General features: G+C 39.1%; 2 gene segments (V, D, J or C); both read right to left on the bottom strand.

The window, feature by feature from the left end:
• Positions 1-6,251: 6,251 nt before the first annotated feature.
• Positions 6,252-7,109, bottom strand: LOC134486879 (T cell receptor beta variable 29-1-like). The segment is given in 2 exon segments: positions 6,252-6,670; positions 6,945-7,109. Coding segments are annotated over 2 exon segments (453 nt in total).
• A 4,661-nt stretch (positions 7,110-11,770) lies between these two features.
• Positions 11,771-12,355, bottom strand: LOC102554450 (T-cell receptor beta chain V region PHDS203-like). The segment is given in 2 exon segments: positions 11,771-12,139; positions 12,276-12,355. Coding segments are annotated over 2 exon segments (408 nt in total).
• Positions 12,356-14,037: the final 1,682 nt, after the last annotated feature.

The raw sequence follows: 14,037 nt of genomic DNA, 5'->3' as shown, positions 1-14,037 counted from the left end.
CAGGATTATTGACAGTCATGAGCTGTCATGTATGTGCTGAGAATTTGTCCTACTTTTCTTTGTATGTGTCAGCTTAGTGTAATTACTTCTGTCTGGAAAAAAAAGTGATCAATTTGAGATCAAAATATTTTTACTCTGAGAAACAATCAGAACCCAGTGGATATGGTAAGGTATTCCATGGAATAATAAACTACTGACATACTATGAGATAAAAATCAAGAATTGAAGATCTAGAAATAAAACCACACATTTACACACACTTGATCTTTGGCTAAGAAGCCAAAAATATAAAATGGTAAAAAGAAAGCATCTTCAATAAATGGTACTGGTCTAACTGACTGTCTGTATGTAGAAAAATGAAAATAGACCCAGATTTGCCACCATGCACAAAACTCAAGTACAAGTGGATCAAGGACCTCAACCAGATAACTGAATCTAATAGGACAGAAAGTAGGAAAGAGCCTTGAACTCATTGGTGTAGGGAAATTTCCTAAACAGAACTCCAATGGCTCATGCTCAAAGATCAAGAATTGATAAATGGGTCCTCGTGAAACTGGGAAGCTTATGCAAGGCCAAGAATATAGTCTATAAGACAAATCAGCATCCTACAGACTGGGAAAAAATCTTCTCAAACCTCACAGCTGATAGAGGGCTAATATCCAAAATATATAAAGAACTCAAAAAGCTAACCACCAAAAAACCCAATAAAAAAATATGGGGTATCATTTTACTGCTGTGAACAGACACCATGACGAAGGCAACTCTTTTTTTTTTCATAGCAGGGTCTTTATTTTCTTTTGTAGCTCAGGCACCCCCACCCCTCCCAACACCCCGATGCACCACAGTCATGAAACATCATTTTGGTTGTGAAGGAGTACCGAATGTCGACGAAGGCAACTCTTATAAGGACAACATTTAATTGGGGCTGTCTTACAGGTTCAGAGATTCAGTCCATTATCATCAGAGGAGAAACATAGCAGCATCCAGGCAGGTATGGTTCAGGAGTAGCTGAGAGTTCTACTTCTTCATCTGAAGGCTGCTAGTAGAAGACTGCCTTTTAGACAGCTAGGGTAAGGGTCTTAAGCCCATACCCACAGTGATACACCTACTTCAACAAGGCCACACCTACTTCAACAGGGTCACACCTTCTAATAGTGACTCTCTTTGGACTGAGTATACAAACCATCACTGGTATAAAACTAAATGGAAAATTCACAACAGAGGAATCTCGAATGCCTGAGAAGCGCCTAGAGAAATGTTCAAAGTCCTTAATAATCAGAGAAATGCAAATTGAAACAACCCTAAGATTCCAACTTACACTAATCAGAATGGCTAAGATGAAAACCCCAGGTGGCAACACATGTAGGCAAGGATGTGGAGAAAGGAACACTCCTCTCTTGCTGGTGGGATTGCAAACCAGTACAACCACTCTGGAAATCGATTTGAAAGATCCTCAGAAAACTGGAAATAGATTTACCTTAAGACTCAGCAATACCACTGTTGGGAATATACCCAAATGATGCCCCACCATGCCACAGGGGCATATATTCTACTATGTTCATAGCAGCCTTATTTGTGATAGCCAGAAGCTGGAAACAACCTAGATGTCCCAGGACAGAATGCATATAGAAAATGTGATTCATTTACACGATTGAATATTATTCAGCTATTAAGATTAAGGACATCCTAAGTTTGTAGGCAAATGGATGGATCTAGAAAATATCATCCTGAGTGAGGTAACTCAGACTCAAAACTCAAAAGGACATGCAGGGTATGTTCTCATTAATAAATGGATACTAGCCAAAAAACCAAAACAAACAAAGAAACAAACAAACAAAACCCCTAAGTACAGAATACCCAAAATACAGTCCACAGAACTCAAAAAGGTCAATAAGTTGAGGGGCCCAAGTAAGAATGCCTCCGTCCAACTTGGGAGGGAGAGCAAAGCAACCACAAAGGGGAAGGGAGGGACCTGGTTGGGAAAGGGACCAAGAGTAGGGTGGGGAGAGGAGAACGTGATCTTGTATTGGGTGGGGAAAAAGGACTGAAATCCTGAGGGCCAGCAGAAAGAATGAAAACAGGAGACTTCTGGAGGAAGGAGTTTTGGAGGACCCTCCAGAATGTCCAGAGACCTGGGAGGTGAGAGACTCTCAGGATGCAAAGGGGGGGACCCTAGATGAAATGCCCTAGAGTGGGGAGAGGGAACAAGGCATCAAGTGAGGGACAGTGTTGCTATCAAACAGTCAAAACTCTAACTCATAATTTTTCCTGTCTGAAAGAACTGCAGGGATAGAAATGGAGAAGAGACTGAGAAAAAGAAGGTCCAGAGACAGGTCCAAATTGGGATCCAGCTCAAGGGGAGACCCCAAGACCTGACCCCATTACTGAGGCTGTGGGTTGCTCACAAAAAGGGACCTATCATGACTGCCCCGTCAGAGGGTGGGCCGGGAGGGGAATAAAATCTGGGCTGTAAAAATAAACAACCACCACCATCATCATCACAATAGACATCATCATCATCATCATCATCGTTGTCGTCGTCGTCGTCGTCGTCGTCATCATCATCATCGTCGTCATCATCATCATCATCCTCTGTGGAAGTTCGAATTGAATGTTGAATATCTGTAGCAATATTCCAAACAAATAAAGAAAGAAAGAAATGAGAATCTGAAGCAGGAAGAGGGGTTGGCAATGCAACCTTCAGGTAAACAAACTCACCTATGTTCACAAAATCAGTGTCCTAAAGCATCAGTGTATGTGGAGGCAGAAGAGCACCTGCCAGACTTTGTTAGGACCAGAGGTTGTTTAAGATATATTTGCTTATGAGATAGGCTGTAGGTACAACTACACACTAAGTGAGAGGAAAAGCCAGAAAGGTTCAGAAACAAGGAATATTGGTAAACAGAATTACACACACATACACACACACACACACACACACACATACATATATATATATATATTCACACATACATATGGTTATTATATGATAGTTGAGGGGGGCACAAGCATTTCTACAACCAGGAAACAATAAGAATTATCAAATAAAATGCTATTAGGACTTTAAAACTCTCAAGTGTTTGTCAGAGAAAACACAAATACTTTCAGAAAAAAATACTTTCAGCAATATTTAAAGAACTCTTGATATTCACAATATCAAGTCACATCATAAAAAAGGAAATAAACAAACTTGATAAAAAAAATTAGCTGATTCCACAAGCCAGAAACACAGGCATGAATGACATCACCGCCGCCGCCACCACCACCACCACCATCATCATCATAGACATCATCATCATCATCATCCTCTGTGGAAGTTCGAATTGAATGTTGACTATCTGTAGCCTTAGATTTTTCAAAACCTACATAAATAAGGGTACTTAAACGCTTTAACTTCTCTTCTAGCTCACCACCCACCAGCAGAAGGAAAAGTTAATAAGGCAAAGGGGGATGTGGACCTGTTTAGAAATATTTCGTTTGCGCAATTCCAATTTCATTGTTCGGATCATTTCAGTTCAGTTCACGTGAATCAGCAGTGGGAGCTCTATCCATTCACAAACACCATTCACGAATCAGCAATGGCAGCTCCACCCAGAAGAAACCACAAAGTTCTGCAAAACAGCCTGAATCTGTGAAAGCAGCAAGAAGCTTGGTACATTTCTCTCTACAGAGTCACCTCAAACGATGATCAGCAAAGAGTGGCAAGGCAGACCATTATCCAGTGCCTGTTGGATTATAGTTATACCCTTTCCAAACATCACCTGTTCTCTCAAGCATCCACTCTAGCAAAACATCGCATGCCCTTTTTCTGGGCAGCTTTTAGAAAAACACCACATGGCTGTTCTCAGAAAACATCCTCCCATGTGTTTGCTTCAGTAAAACATCTATAAGGCAGTTTCCAGAAAAAAAAAATCACATGACACAATTGAATCTCAAAAGAATAGAAAACAAAACAAAAACAAACAAAAAACAAAAAACCCAGAAATTTCCACTTCAAATATCCTTAAATAAAAATCAATAAAATAATTAAAAATATTCAAAGAGCAATCATTTTTGAATTGTCATTCTAAATGATCCAAGGGAGTTTCCTAAAAATTAAGATTAATGTAATTTAAAGGGAGATGAAATGACAAGTGGCCATTTGGAGTAGAGGTATGAATGAACTGATCAATAGGTCTAAAGAAACTTACCAGGCAATGAAAGGGTGCTATATGTACACAATAGACTTTTGTTCAACTATAAAAATAACATAGCAACATTTGTGAAAAATGAAAAAAAAAGGATAAGAAATTGCCATGGTTGGAGCAGGAACAAATGCCAAAAGTAGAATCATAGCATTGAAGATGTATAGAGACTAAATAATCATGTGACCATAGGCAAGCTCAACTTCTGTAAAATGTCAACAACTGAATTCACAGGACAGAGTGTGGGCTCAGGAGTTCCTTCAACACTATCTTTAAGAATAATATGTGTGCCCATACATCCAGAAAACAGACTCATGTGTTCACCTGTCATAAGGTATTTCCATGCTACTAGACATATATCAAGAGGTAGGTGTACAAAAGACATGAATTTCATGAGACTCAGGAATATGCTCTTGACACTGAATTGCTCCTCTGGCTTGGTCTTTTTGAGTTACATATTCACAAGTTTTCAGATCAAATAACAACTGGATCTAAATGTGGAGATGAACCTGGAACAGCTTTTCAAAGGAAAAAATAATAGCTCACAGGTAGACGAGTTTATGATCATGTTCCAAAGCTGTGATACCCTCCAATGAGGTTCTTCACACCAGGAACTACTTCAGATTTCCCATGCAGTCACTAGGATAACTGTAGAATGTGCATGCAACATCCTTAAAATAAGGAACAACTGGACAGAACAAGCTAGGCTCTGTTTGTGTCACCATAAGTCAGGATCTCCTTCAGCACCGAGGCCTGGCATGCCATTTTTGGTGTATAAAGCCCAGGTGGAGTTGGATTTTTTTTGGTGGGGGGGTCTCTCAGTTTGGTGCAAGTAAAGCATATATAAAGAGCCTTCCATGAAAGGCATTGTATGTGAGACTTGAATCTCAACCTTCTGTTTTCCTTTACTGCCATAAATGACGGACAGATACTCAGTATAACCTTTCTGTATGAGTGCTGTGTACAAACAGAGGTAGGAAAGTCATAAAACAGCCCAAGATGAACACATGTGGTGATCACTAGAACACAGTGAATTTGCTCTGTGGTTTCCTCTTATAAACAGTAACTGAAAAAAATCCAGACAAGACCCCCTATTTACTAAAAGCCCTTTTAGTTTGCTTTGTCTTTATAGTTTCATTCTTGAGACTGGGTTTTTCTGTGCAGACCCAGACTGTCAGCCTCCTTGGGGTTTGGGATGGAGGCTGTGCCACTACATTTGTCTTTTCTTCTTCTTCTTCTTCTTCTTCTTCTTCTTCTTCTTCTTCTTCTTCTTCTTCTTCTTCTTCTTCTTCTTCTTCTTCTTCTTCTTCTTCTTCTTCTCCTCCTCCTCCTCTTCCTCCTCCTCCTCCTCCTCTTCCTCCTCCTCCTCCTTCTCCTCTTCCTCCTCTTCTTCCTCTTCCTCCTTTTATTCCTCCTCCTTCCTCCTCTTTTTCTTTTTTAAAGACATACTCTTACTATGGCTGGCTTGAAACTATGTATACCAGACTGGCCTCAACCTCATAATAATCAGCCTGCCTCTGGCAATAGACTGTTAAGAAGATCTGGGTTAGGCTGACATCTTGGGCATAGGTTCCATAGGCAAGTAAGTTAAAAGGAATGAATGAGTATTGCACCTCTTTCTTTGTGGTGATATAAGGTGCTGAGGGCAATTAAAGGAGATAGTTTAATGTAACTTAGACCTCATAGAAGACTCCAAAGCTCGTCAATATAGCAGGCCACTGAAATTTTGCAAAATTTACATTGACCTCTCATTCACAAGTCATATCGTGTATCTGGAATACTGTACAGTCTTAATAAATAAAATCAGTCAACAAAGATTAATATAAGATACCAGCACTATACCCAATCACATGAAATAAAATAGAAATAATAAGTAAATATGTCACTGATAGAAAATCTAAAACATTGTTACTTGAAGGTATATGTCTTTCAGAATATTTGAAAGCATATTTCTGGGTGAAAATTTGCCCATCATTTCTCATGAGTTCTTTTGTGAGTCCTAAAGATTCTCTCTCTATTCCCAGCTACCATTCATGTCCATGGTGGCCACAGACATATGAACAGGTGTCACCCGAACCTGTGGTTTTCACAATAAGTCAGCTGGGCCCTCAGGCTCATCTGGGGAGAGCTCAATGGAAGGAGACGGGGTTCTTGTTGAGATCTCTCCCTTGTCATCAGCACTGTGTCTCCAGAACTACAGAAATAGACACTGCTGTCTTCAGGTCTTGCGTTGTTCACTGTCAGTGTGGAGAATGTTAGGTTTGGGCGGCTGATTGGAAACTTTTCCCTGGAGAATCCACTCTCGTATGTGGCTTCAGAGCCTTCATTTGCAGTTGCCATGAGCATCAAGTTTTGTCCCTGGAACTGTTGGTACCAGAACATCAAAGCAACTTGACTATCAACAACACACTGGATTTTCAGTGAAGTTCCACTTTGACAGATGTCCCTGTTTGGCTTTTGGTAGAGGAAGACACTGAACACAGAGCCTAGTTTAAGAGAGAGAGAGATTCATGAAGGTAAATAAGTTTCGATTCAGACATCTATGAAGACAGATACTCTCTGCTTTATTTTCTGATATCACCCACACCCCAAATCATGTAGCACACCCCCCTTTGCCAACAGTTTCTGGCAGAATCCTCTAATCTAAGATGTTTCCCTCATCCTTCAGCTATTCTGTTTTGGGAGAGAAAAAGTCTCTGCATACCTCAGCTCAGCATTATTAACACTAACTCAAGGCTCTGCTCTTGGCAAGGCTCCTACCTTGGCTACAAAGAAGTAGCAGGAAAATCCACATCCTTAAGCAGTGGTCTCTTTCCTGAGGAAAGGCACTAAAGCATCACACTCACACCCATCTTCCCTCCACACGGTGTAACTGCTCCCTTACTTGTTCTTTATGTAGGAGGTTGACTTTTTGCTACATATAAAACATGCATTGCCCTCTAGGGGAACTGCTTAGCTATTCACTTATAATGAGTCATTTGTTCAAAAGGCATCCCAGAATGCACTTAACCACCTGCGCAACATTCATCTATCCATCATTACTAAGTACCACATATGTGCCAATCTTTGAGTATACAAACACAAATGAGATGTAATATTGGCTTTAATGAATTTTAACTGTCTGTTGTCTTCATTATGCTGTCCCTAACTGAACTTATTTTTCCTGTGCCAACATCCATGCAATACTAAACTAGCATCTGTTTCTGAAGTCCAATCCTTCCAGTAAGTGTCATTAACTTTATTTTTGTCCTTGAGGTTCAGAAAATCATTAAAGTACTTTTTCTTGCCTGCTCTGTTTGTTAAAACAAAAATTAGATGAATGTTTATGTATGCCTTTATCCCATATATATTTCTTTAATTCAATATCACAATCACTAATATTCTACTTAATCCCTGAACATTTGTAGCAACATTTACTTTATTCTAATTTAGTTTAGTTTATACTATGAATCAGGTCATTCCTTTAAAAAGTTTGACCATAGGGCTGTGGTTTGTCGTTATGATATAACCAATTCCTTATATTATGTAAATACTTAAATAGTTTATTTGTGGGGAAAAAATGTCAGAGCTAATTTCTTGTTATTTGCCTGAATTGTCTGTGTTGTTGATGGGCTGAATAATTTTTAAAAGCCAGAATCATTTATTTTATCTTATGTGCATGAATGTTCTGGTTCCCTTGAAGGTCAGAAGAGATCCTTTGGAACTGAAGTTGCAATATGTGTGCTAGGGGTCAAGCCTGGGTCCTCCGCATGAGCAACAGCGCTCTGAACTGCTGAGCCATCTCTCCAGCCCGAGGAGAGGTTATTTAGACATCATTGTCACTGTATTTTACAAATTGAAAAGTTTCATGAATTAAAGGGCTTAACTTAATACAATGTCACAAAATCTAAGAGGAAGTGACAAATTTAGGACTCAGATTTATTTCTTTGCCATCCCAGAACTACGGATTTACATCAGAGTTGCCAAAGATTCCGTCATATTACAGGTTACTGTGTCTTACCACCTGGTAACTGGGAATGGTAAACCTGACTTCCTGAAGCAAATATAAAATTCAGAAAAATAATCTTGCAAGACTAACCTGTCTTATTCCTCTGATTCCAGGTTTCTGTTATTAAAACTACTCTCCCAGTTTGCCCTTCATTCTCTCTCCTATTTATATTCAAATGTATACATGTTTGTGTGTCCACATGATACATGTGTTTACCTGTATGTATGAAAGTAGATCAAATGCATCAAAGATTTATCTTGACAGAGTTTCAAAATCCTTAGGATTGAAAATACTCAAGACAAGAAAACTGTTATGAACTAAAACTATAAACTTTAGTGAACAAAAGTATTGGAAAAGTAAATAACATTCGATTATTTTACTGATTGATAATACATGCATATAGTATATGTGGATCAAGCACACATCACTCATTCTTGCTTCCACATATATCCCCATAAACCTTCCTTGTGCCCCCACCATTCTTACTTGTTAACTCCATACGCTTCTCTTTTTGTCTGCTTAGTGCTTGCTGTATGAGTGTGGGTGTAGGATCATCTCTGGGTTACGGCTAGCCCCTTAAGTACCACATCCCTAAGGAAAACTGACACGTCTCCCTCTGGCAGTCACCACTCTTTTGATAACAGGGAATTATAAAATGACATGGAAAAGTCTATAAAATTTAGATAGACTGTAATTTTGAACACAGATTTTCCTACAAACTCCAGATATGAAAGATATATAAAAAGATATTTTTATTTATGTTAGGCTCAAAGCTTTTAGTTTTATTTTATTCTTTCTTAGGATATGACTGGATTGTGTTTCCCTGAGAAGTTGATAAAGTGAACCGGTATGAAAAGAGACAAACTTTGGAATCTACACACTGGAGAATTTAATTCAGATTTACTAATAATAGTCTCAAAGTGACAAGTAGACAGGACAAATGATAAGCAACCAGACCAGACTGGATCAGACATTTCCAATGACACAAATGCTGGCAAAATATAGGCTGCGTATCCTCTACACAACACAAGGTTTCATAGCCTTGCAAAAATCTAGCTCCATGGAGGGAAAGTGGCCTGTCAAAAGAATCCAGGTTCTTCAGAAGCATCATGTGTAGAAAGGAACCAGAGCAAAAGGATTTAATTGGCTACCTGGCCTGTGTTTAAAAAAAAAAACTAAGCCAATCAGAGTGTCATTCGGCAATTACTATAAGAGACACCAGCCAACACATCTTACATAGCATTCAGAAATAAAACTAAAGTCAATGACCAAGTTCACAAGATGTGTGGCTATGAGCACGTTATTTTAATACAGGTCCATTGTCTTTTCTTGTAAGAATATTGTCTCGCCGTCAAGATTACTGTATTGTATATAGTTCCTGGAACACCTCTGTAATCTTTAGAGAACAAACAATTCCTCCTAGCTCTCCTTTCCTGTAGGCAAAACCCCTGCCTCAATTCGTCCCAGCGAGGAACACTGTGACATCTTCCACTTTTATTTTTTTCCTTCCAATCTCTGTTTCATTCCATATTTTTTTTAAAGTTCTTCTGTTCTTGCCTAGTATTATCCCCCATCTGCTCATGTCTAATCTCTTGTAAATTTAACCCTCAACATTATATAATGCATATTTACTCTTTATTCCTATTTCCTCTGTATCAAAATGTAGCATAGAATAATAATATATTTTCATAGGACCAACTAGCTAGCCCAGTGAGCCAAGGCATTTTCTGTCCTCTGAGATCATGTGAATGAAAACACTCACAAAAGCATGAATGTGCACACACACCCATTCTCATCCATTGTTTTTGACTCTTAAAATCTTTCAGCCTTCTCTTCTGCATTGCTCCCTGAGCAATAAGGAAAGGGATTTGGTAAAGATATTATCTCATTTAGGACTGAGTATTCCAAAATCTCTCACTCCCTTCCTGCTGCCCAGTCTTAGTTTCATCTACTGTAGGAGGAAGCTTCTCATCCTTCACCTGAAACTTCCATTTAATATTGGATAATTTACTGTTAGATTGGCCCAAATTTATAATTAGAAACTGTGTTTTCATGGGCAGATTTAAAGCAGCCTTTTCCTGGGAAATGATAGATGTGTGTTAAAATAATAGGCAATATTTTCAGGGCATTAGTGAGATTTAATGTGCTATATTGTGAACTTTTCTCAGCAATTATTTTCAATTTATTCAGAAACTCCAGCTTCCTAGTCCAACAATCTTTTAGTCCCTTTAGATGTACTGTTTACACAAACGTTATTGCATTTCTGCATATTTTTATGTCAGGGGTGTTATGGAGACAAGTGTCAGGAAACTAGGGTGACAAACATGGCAACCGCTGAACCAGGCATTCAACTTTATTGGGGTGTAGAAGACCCCTGGTATGATGGGAATGAAACTACTACTCAGACCTGGTTCTTCTCTTTTACCTTCCCTGAGTCACAACAGTGTTTGTGTGGGAAACAGTGGATTTATGGGTAATACCAGGTTTGCACATGCACCAAAGATCTTTGTATATAACTTTGCTAAGCAATTATACTTTGTCCTGATTTCTTGTCTCTGTTCTTGATGTTTTCTTAAGACAGGAGTTACTTGTTTTCTAGATGGACATTTCCTTCACTTCAGGGAGAATATTGTTTTCTTTTTGAAAGTTCTTCTGTCCTTGCCTACTATTATCCTGCATCTGCTCATATCTAATATCGCTTGTAAATTTCAACATTGTAATGCACATTTACTTTTCATTACTGTCTTCCTTTGCATAAAATTATAGCATAGAATAATAATATTTTTTCATAGGACCAGCTAGGTAGATCAGTGGTTAAAGGCATCTACAGCCAAAACTGACAATCTGAGTTCAATCCCAGCAAGCTGTCCTCTGACGTACATGTGCATGTGCACACCCACTCAACTGCAAAAATAAATAAAAGAAATTAAAATTTTAAATATGTTGTTGGAGGTTTGTTTTGTCTTATTTGTGGTTTAAAGAAAAAAATCTTGTAATTTGAGACTCAGTTTTCTGTGTTTCATTCTTCCAAAAAGACTTTCCAAGTGTTTATAAGAATAGTTATAGCCTAACCACCTGCACAATGCATTATTCTTGTCCTGACTGGAGACGTTCCAATGAAATTTAAGTGGTAAGAGAATCTGGTCTTGCTTTTTTATTAGTAAGACTTGCTCAGTTTTTAAAGGGATAAATAAAATCCAAACTTTATAAACCTTTGGATCTAGACAGACAGTAAAGTCTATGTAAAGAGCTGAAAGGTGTGACTGCCCCCTGGTGACTCAGTGCAAAGTACACAAAGCTTAGTTAAAGTGATGGAGTATTAAAATGAAAGGATAAAATTATTAAAATGTCAGACAGTGTTGTAGTGTAAATATGAAAGAGGACTTCTCCTTGTAGGGTAGCAGTCTCATGAATTTAGTTTCGGGGTAGCCCATATTTTGTGGCGGGCAAGTTCACATTGTCTTTTAGTCTTTTGGGTTATGAGGAGTGAGAATATCCTGTGCTCTTTTTCCTTGTTTTTTTTTTTCTTATAATGTGTGAATGCGTAGAGGTTCCTCTTTATTGGCCACCATTTTCTAACTGGCATGAAAGGTAGCATTAGGCATGAGGTGAAACCATATCCTTCCCATAGACTATTTTTGTGCAAAAAGGATGTGGTTGTGTAGAGCTGTGGATAAACTGCTGGCACAGAAGTACACAGATGTGTGGTTAGTTTTAGCAGACTCCAGAATCAGGGAGAAATTCTCCCTTTTCTTCCGAGAGACCTTGTATCCTTTATGGATGTCTCCTTCACTGTTACTATCAACATCATATGAGAGGTAAATCAGCCGTAGCCCCAGATCTGGGTCTTGTCGATACCAGTACATGCGTTCATGTTTCATGTCCTGTACACATTCCAGCAAAACATTCTTTCCCACTCTTTTGATGAGGTTTCTTGGCATCTGTGTTACATTCATGTCCACAAGGCCTGTTAGTGAAAAAGAGGGAGTGATGACAAGATAACCAAGAACCCTGATATTAGAAAAGTCTGTTAGGCAAGGCATAGAAGAAATAGAATGCAGTTTGCCCTCATTGCCAAGGACATACCAATTTCCAGGACTCACCTGTTCCCAGGAAACATAGCACCACAGCTGAGAGAAGCCTAACTCTCATGGCAGTTTTGAGGAAAGTGTGCATCCTTTGGTTGCTCTAGATTGAGTACTTATGATGTCATAGTTCTTGACTACACCCACGAGATCTCCTTATTTGTGTAGATTAGAATATATGCAGGTGTCAAGAGAGGAAAGAGGGCATCATGAATGTGTCTTTCTGTGTGTGCATGCCTATGCACATGTATGAGGAATAATACTGTACATGTTTGGGAGAGCACTGGTTGAGTCTTTTGAAAGTATTCAATTTTAGATACTTGAAATTGTTGCCATTCTGCATTCATAGACAGAGGTAATTTTAATTGATATCTTTCAATATGTAATTAGCTAATTCCTCTCACAAAGAATTTTGTTTTCTTTATGCTCCACTGGTAGTAGTAACAACAATGGTGTAAATATCATTTAGAGGATTGCTAAGAAGGCTGATGGGGAAAGTGGTACAGCAAAAGTATATCATGGAGAAGCGGAAATGTGTGAGTTACAGGAAAATAATTTGGGATTTTTATTGGTTATTTTACTTATTTACATATTTTATTTACAAATGTTGTCCCCCTTCCTGGTTTCTCCTCCGCAAACTTCCCATCCCATCCCCCCTTCTTTTCACCTTTATGAGGGTGCTCCTCCACCCATTCACTGACTACTTCCTCACCACTCTATCATCCCCCTACGCTGGGGCACTGAGCCTCCACAGGACCAAGTGCCTCCCCTCCCACTGATACCACATAAGGCCATCCTTTGCTACATATGTAGCTGGAGCCATGGATCCTTCCAGTTATTCTCTTTGGTTGGTACTTTATTTCCTGGGAGCTCTGGATGGTTCAGTTAGTTGATGTTGTTCTTCCCATGGGGATGTAATCCTCGTCAGCTCCTTCAGTCCTTCTCCTAGCATTTCCATTGGGGTCCCCAGGCTCAATAAAATATTTGGCTATAAGTATCTGCATCTCTATTGGTCAGGGGCTGGCAGAACCTGTCAGGGTATTGCCATACCAGGCTTCTCTCAGCAAGTGTTTCTTGGCATCAGCAATAGTGTCTGGGTTTGGTGTCTGCAGATGGGATGGATCCCTAGGTGAGGTGGTCTCTGGGTGGCCTTTCCTTCAGTCTTTGCTCCATTTTTTGTCCCTGTATTTCCTTTAGATAGAAGCAATTCTGGGTAACTATTTTTGAGATAGTTGGATGGGTCCATCCCTCACCTGGGGGCCATGTCTATCTACTGGAAGGTGACACTGCAGGTTCTATATCCCCTTCTTTGGGTCTTTCAGCTAATGTCATCCCCATTGGGTCTTGCTTCCCTGCTATCTTGGACTTTCTAATGGCTACTCCCATTTCCCCAATACCCACTGCTACTTATTTCTATTCAATGTCCTGACCATGTGTACTTCTCTCCTGACCCTTCCCATACCTGATCCTGACCTCCATTTTCCACCCCCCTCCTCTCTCCCTCCCTGGTTCCTGACTCTCTTTATCTCCTGTGATTATTTTCCCCCCATCTAAGGAGGATTGAAGCATTTACTTCCTTCTTCTTGAGCTTCATATAGTCTGTTGGCTGTAACATGGGTATTCTGAACTTTTTGGGTTAATATCCACTTATCAGTGAGAACATATCATGTGTGTTCTTTTGTGTCTTGGTTACTTCACTCAGGATGATATTTTCTTTTTTTTTTTTTTGAATTTATTTATTTATTTATTTATTTATTTATTTTTATTAACTTGAGTATTT

Source organism: Rattus norvegicus, chromosome 4 (assembly GCF_036323735.1).
Source record: "Rattus norvegicus strain BN/NHsdMcwi chromosome 4, GRCr8, whole genome shotgun sequence".
In the NCBI taxonomy this organism is placed as follows: Eukaryota; Metazoa; Chordata; class Mammalia; order Rodentia; family Muridae; genus Rattus; species Rattus norvegicus.
This window is presented reverse-complemented; position numbering and strand designations above follow the sequence as displayed.